At 42.5% G+C, this 4,981-nt stretch overlaps 1 protein-coding gene across 1 annotated transcript; it reads right to left on the bottom strand.

Annotated features, from left to right (window-relative positions):
* Positions 1 to 506: 506 nt before the first annotated feature.
* LOC138953625 (monocarboxylate transporter 13-like) lies at positions 507 to 4,676 on the bottom strand. Its single transcript, XM_070325507.1, has 5 exons — positions 4,664 to 4,676; positions 4,152 to 4,286; positions 2,674 to 2,810; positions 1,343 to 1,991; positions 507 to 925 (listed from the first exon to the last, which is right to left on the bottom strand). The coding sequence occupies exons 1-5, from the start codon at positions 4,674 to 4,676 to the stop codon at positions 507 to 509; spliced, it is 1,353 nt and encodes a 450-aa protein (XP_070181608.1).
* Between the last annotated feature and the right edge of the window lie 305 nt (positions 4,677 to 4,981).

Here is a 4,981-nt window from a genome sequence, read left to right as displayed (position 1 = left end):
CGAAATGGCTGCGATCTGCTGGCCGATGTGAATGCGTGATGTATTGTGTAAAAAAATTCCATCTCACACGGCATAAATAAATCCCTGCGCCTTGAATATGTGCGCGATATAAATTGCATAAAATAAAAATAAAAAATAAAAATAATAAATCCCTGCGCTTAGAACTGTACCCACGGAATACGCGCGATATAAGCCTCATATTGATATTGATTGATTGAAACGCAAAAGGTCAACTCAAATTTCCCACGTTTTTAGAAATAACAACTTGGATAACGTCTTTTACACTCTCTTCGATCCCCTGAATCTCTACAGCCGCCCCTTCTTGAATTTTGTGTTTGGGGCTAACGGTCGTGTTCTCCATAGTCACACAGCCTCCCTTGAGTGACCTTCTTCATCTGCACAGTTTCTGCCAGAGGTTTCTTCGTGGTTGTGTTTGATTTTCTGTGCTACTCCTAGTAAGTTCTTCGTCTGTTATTTTTATAAGCGATATTTCGAGGACTACATGTCTACTCAAATTTCACAGCTGCATTATCAATGCCGTCCACATCTTCAGAAATAACAACCTGGATAACGTCCTTATCGTCGACACTCTCTTCGCTCTCCTGAAGACCCACAGGGGTCCCATCTTGCACCTTGTGTTCAGGGCTACCGGTAGTGTCCCCAACAGCCACATATCTCCCCTGAGTGCCATTCTTTGTCTGCACGGCTTCTGTAGTAGGCTTCTTCATTGAAGAGCTGGATTCAACCTTTGACATGCTGTACTGGGCACATCTGCGGCCCGATGTATGTTCGTTGCCCTCCGGGTCATCCCTGCAGAACCGTTTCTGAAGGGGGATGAGGAAGGTGATGAAACCGGCGGCGAACAGAGTGACGCCCGCAAAGTACAGAGCTTGTTCGTAGCCTCCGAATGTGTCTTTGAAAATTCCTGTTAAAAGAAAATTCAACTTGATTGAATTAATTGTTAAGTTGAGATTTGTTGTAAGTTTCATTAAGGGTCATGGGTAGATTGCATATTATATATTACCGTTCCATAACATTTTATGGCAGTGGCCATTGGTGAGTCGAGTGTGCTCTATAGGACGTGACGAAGAAGGAACAGCAACAAAAATAACCTCTGTCAAAACCGAATTCTTAAGACAAATGTATTAACAACAACAACAACAACAACAACAACAACAACAACAACAACAACAACAACAACAAAACCAAAAAAACATGCTGCATAGTTTTACCCGACTATGAAGCTGTCATGACACACACACACACACACGCACATACACCCCCCCCCACACACACACACACACACACACACACACACATACAGAAAGACTGAACTACTCACCAGCAATAGGTGGCCCAGTAAAAGCACCAATACCATTTGCAATCATGAGGTAACCCAGACCATCACCGATACGATCAGCACCCAGCAGATCCGTCATCACAATGATCAGAAGACCCAGGATGACCCCGAAGCACAGGCCGAAGAAGAAACTGAGAGTCCCGTAGGCCGCATAGCCGTCAGTCACAGGGAACAGGAACACCATAACTCCGCCCATCAGGTTGACAGAAATGTAGATATTCAGCCGGTTGAAACCCTCGATGTTCCCCAAAATCTCACCAGCGATTCCTCCAACAAACTCGCCCAGGCCGAAGAGCGTCAGCATAAAAGAAGAGTCCATTTTGTCCAAGCCTTGCATGATGAAGAAGTCAGGTCCAAAGGCGATGTACACTGCCGCCCCGCAGTTCCACAGGATGTTGCTGACGAAGTACACGTCAAATCCAAAGTCACAGAAGATGCAGAGGCGCTTCTTTAGGAACTGTTTCTTGGTCATGGGTGACTCCAGTTCTGGGGGTAGGTCTCCTGGTTCCAGGTCGTCGTCTTGTGATGGAGAAGGAGGAAGAGGGGGAGGGGGCAGAAGAAGCATGTCAAAGGTGATGACGTGTAGGTTGAGTCCAGCGATGATGATGAAGGAACCTTTCCAAGTGTACTCCTGCAATGATGTAGGGAGGATGTCTTATTTTTATACCCGGAGAACGTGTGTGTGTGTGTGTGTGTGTGTGTGTGTGTGTGTGTGTGTATGTGTGTGTTAGTGAGTGTGTCAGTCTGTGTGTGTGTGTGTGTGTGTGTGTGTGTGAAGACCTTGTGCGTGTGTGGTTTGTCTACTTTTTTGAGAATTTTCAGGAACTCGTGAGCAGGTTTGCACAGTGCAAGGGGAATAACTGCGTAAACACTACCGTGCACACCAGCATCAAATTGCCTCCCTGTGTCCATAACTGAGCACTTAGCAGCAGGCTATTCTTTTTTGTTTGGTACATATAATGAGTATGCTTCATCCTTTCTTGAATAACAACCGTCAATTAAATACGGCAAAGCAAAAACACAATACTATATAACAAACCAAAACAATACAGAGAACAAAATGTGTTCACACTAAAAAAAACTTGTTGCATCTTTTATCACTACTTTTCATATTTCTTTAAATTTGTTTTGAATTAAGAAATTAAAAACAAATCTTTTCTTTTTTTAAATGGCAGTAAACCTTATGGGTTGGTTAGTGTTTATTCCACATTTCAACACTCGGCAAATATTAAGCTCTCTCAATTAATCTGAAGGAAATACGTTGCAGCATAATTATATACTGTAATTCAATCAGAAAATTTTGTGCTACTGACTTCAATGAGGTAGCTGGCAAGAGGTGGGAATATGGCTGTACCTAGACCAGTACCGCTTGTAGCCAGACTGCGGTACTTGTTGTAGTACAGACCACTCAGCACATGGGATGGTACGTACGAAAAGCAAAATCCCAAACCTGCAATGGTAAGATGATGGATGTAAAAAAAAAGAAAAGAAAAGAAAATACACTGATGGTACTGAACCTTTTTCATCAACAACAACAAAAAACACTCCACTTGTCGTTTTGGGAATGAAAAGGGAAGATAGAAGAAACGAACAATTAATAACAAGATTTACCATACAGTTTAAACAATAGAAATCTTTTTGGGGAAATTGCACTGAGAAAAATTAAGAACTTTTAATAAAGAAATAAAATAAACAAATAGATTTTTTTTTAAAGCATTAATAAAAAAATAAACAAATCAGTTAATAAATAAAACACTTCTCTGTAAAGATTGACTGCATGCTCTCAAACCAAGTTCGTGGTTAAAACTACTGTACATGAAAAGAAAAGAAGAAAGAAAAATAAACCAAAAAACAACACCACACAAAACATTCTTACACTGAAGGACCAGGGGCGGACGAGGGGGGGGGGGGGGGGGGGGGGGTTCTGGGGTTTCTGGGGTTTGAATAAAAATATTTTTTTGTGTTTTTTGGGGTTGAGTTTCAATTTTTGGGGTATTAATCAGTGACAAAATCTGCTGCCTGAAACTGGTAATGATCATCCTCAGAATGCACCAGATTGCACCATTTTGCATCCTTTTTTTCAACATTTTCCGGGGGGGCATGCCCCCGGACCCCCCTAGCAAGCTAGGCGCTTCGCGCCGTCGGCTCGGCGCTTCGCGCCTTCACACCCATATCTTCACAATATACTTTTGGAACCCCCCCCCCCCCCCCCCCCCCCATAAAATGAACTGATCCGCCCCTGAGGACCTTAACACATTTGAGTACAATTGGGCACATTTTAACCAGATCTCACTCTTCAGGATTTCACTGTTCAGAATTTTCAGAATGTAACCTTATCACCTCAGCTTGGCACCATTACACATTCATACCCCCTTGCGCCCAGAGATAGGAAATCAAAATGGCCTCTAATGATCAAGAAGGAATTTAAATGTGTACAGTGGAACCTCCATTTTAAGACCTACACAAAATCTAAGAAAATCAGGTCTCAAAAAGAAGGAAGTCTCAAAATGGAGGTACAGCAGTACCTGCGATGTGTGGACCCTCCCATGAGAGGACACCTCCCTTAACAAGGACACCTTCTTTTGTCCCTTTTTATATTATTTCTACCAAATTATACATGTCGTGAAAGGCCACCTGCAATGAAGGGACACTTTTGGCTGGTCCCAAGGGTGTCCTTTCATCGCAGGTACCACTGTACAGAGGTTATGAAAAGAAAATCTAGCCAAAACAAATAAGGTCTTAAAATAGGGAAGATCTTAAGGGGGGGGGGGTGGTGATTCCACTGTATTACCTTCCAGGAATCCATACAACACAATCATGGCCTGTAGGCTGTCTGCCCAGGGCATAGCAAAGATACTCATGACCACCATCACAGCTCCAAGTATCACTACACACCTGTGGGAGAACTTCTTGGTCAGCAAGGGACCTGAGAGATAGGTGAAACTAGAACAATTGATAAATGTACACATATTCAAAGCAATATTATACATGTATTCTAAAACTTGCATGAGTATAAATTTTGCTCGTGCACATGTGCATAATTATGTTTGCATGCGTGTATATCTTTCTGTTGTAAGGCAAAAAACCACAAAAATGTCTGTTTACGGTATCCCGACCGACCCTATTTTTTCGCGCGACCCTAGACTTTTTTTTGGCTTTTGGGGGAAAAAAATTAAAATTAAAAAATTTTAAAAAAATTAAAAAGTCTTTGTTTTTTGGCAAAATAACTTAACAATATGTTTTTGGAAAAAAAAGAAGAAAAAAAATCCCGACCTACCGACCCTATATTTTGGCCTATGTTACCGCAAACAGTCATATTTGAATCATGTCATTCTGTCGGTCAGGCAGATTTGTACTTTAGCTGGTTAATTATCAGTTACACAACGCATGCTCATTATGCGTCGACCAGTGTGTGTGTGTGTGTGTGTGTGTGTGCGTGTGTCAGTGTGTACATGTGTGTGTGTGTGTGTGTCAGTGTGTACAAGTGTGTGTGTGTGTGTGTGTGTGTGTGCGTGCGTGTGTCAGTGTGTGTGTGTGTGTCAGTGTGCATGTGTGTGTGTGTGTGCGTGCGTGCGTGCGTGCGTGCGTGTGTGTGTGTGTGTGTGTGCCCACGGTGTGTGT

This window comes from Littorina saxatilis, linkage group LG2, assembly GCF_037325665.1.
Source record: "Littorina saxatilis isolate snail1 linkage group LG2, US_GU_Lsax_2.0, whole genome shotgun sequence".
Taxonomy (NCBI): Eukaryota; Metazoa; Mollusca; class Gastropoda; order Littorinimorpha; family Littorinidae; genus Littorina; species Littorina saxatilis.
Note: the sequence above shows the minus strand (reverse complement) of the source record. Positions and strands in the feature narration are given on the sequence as shown.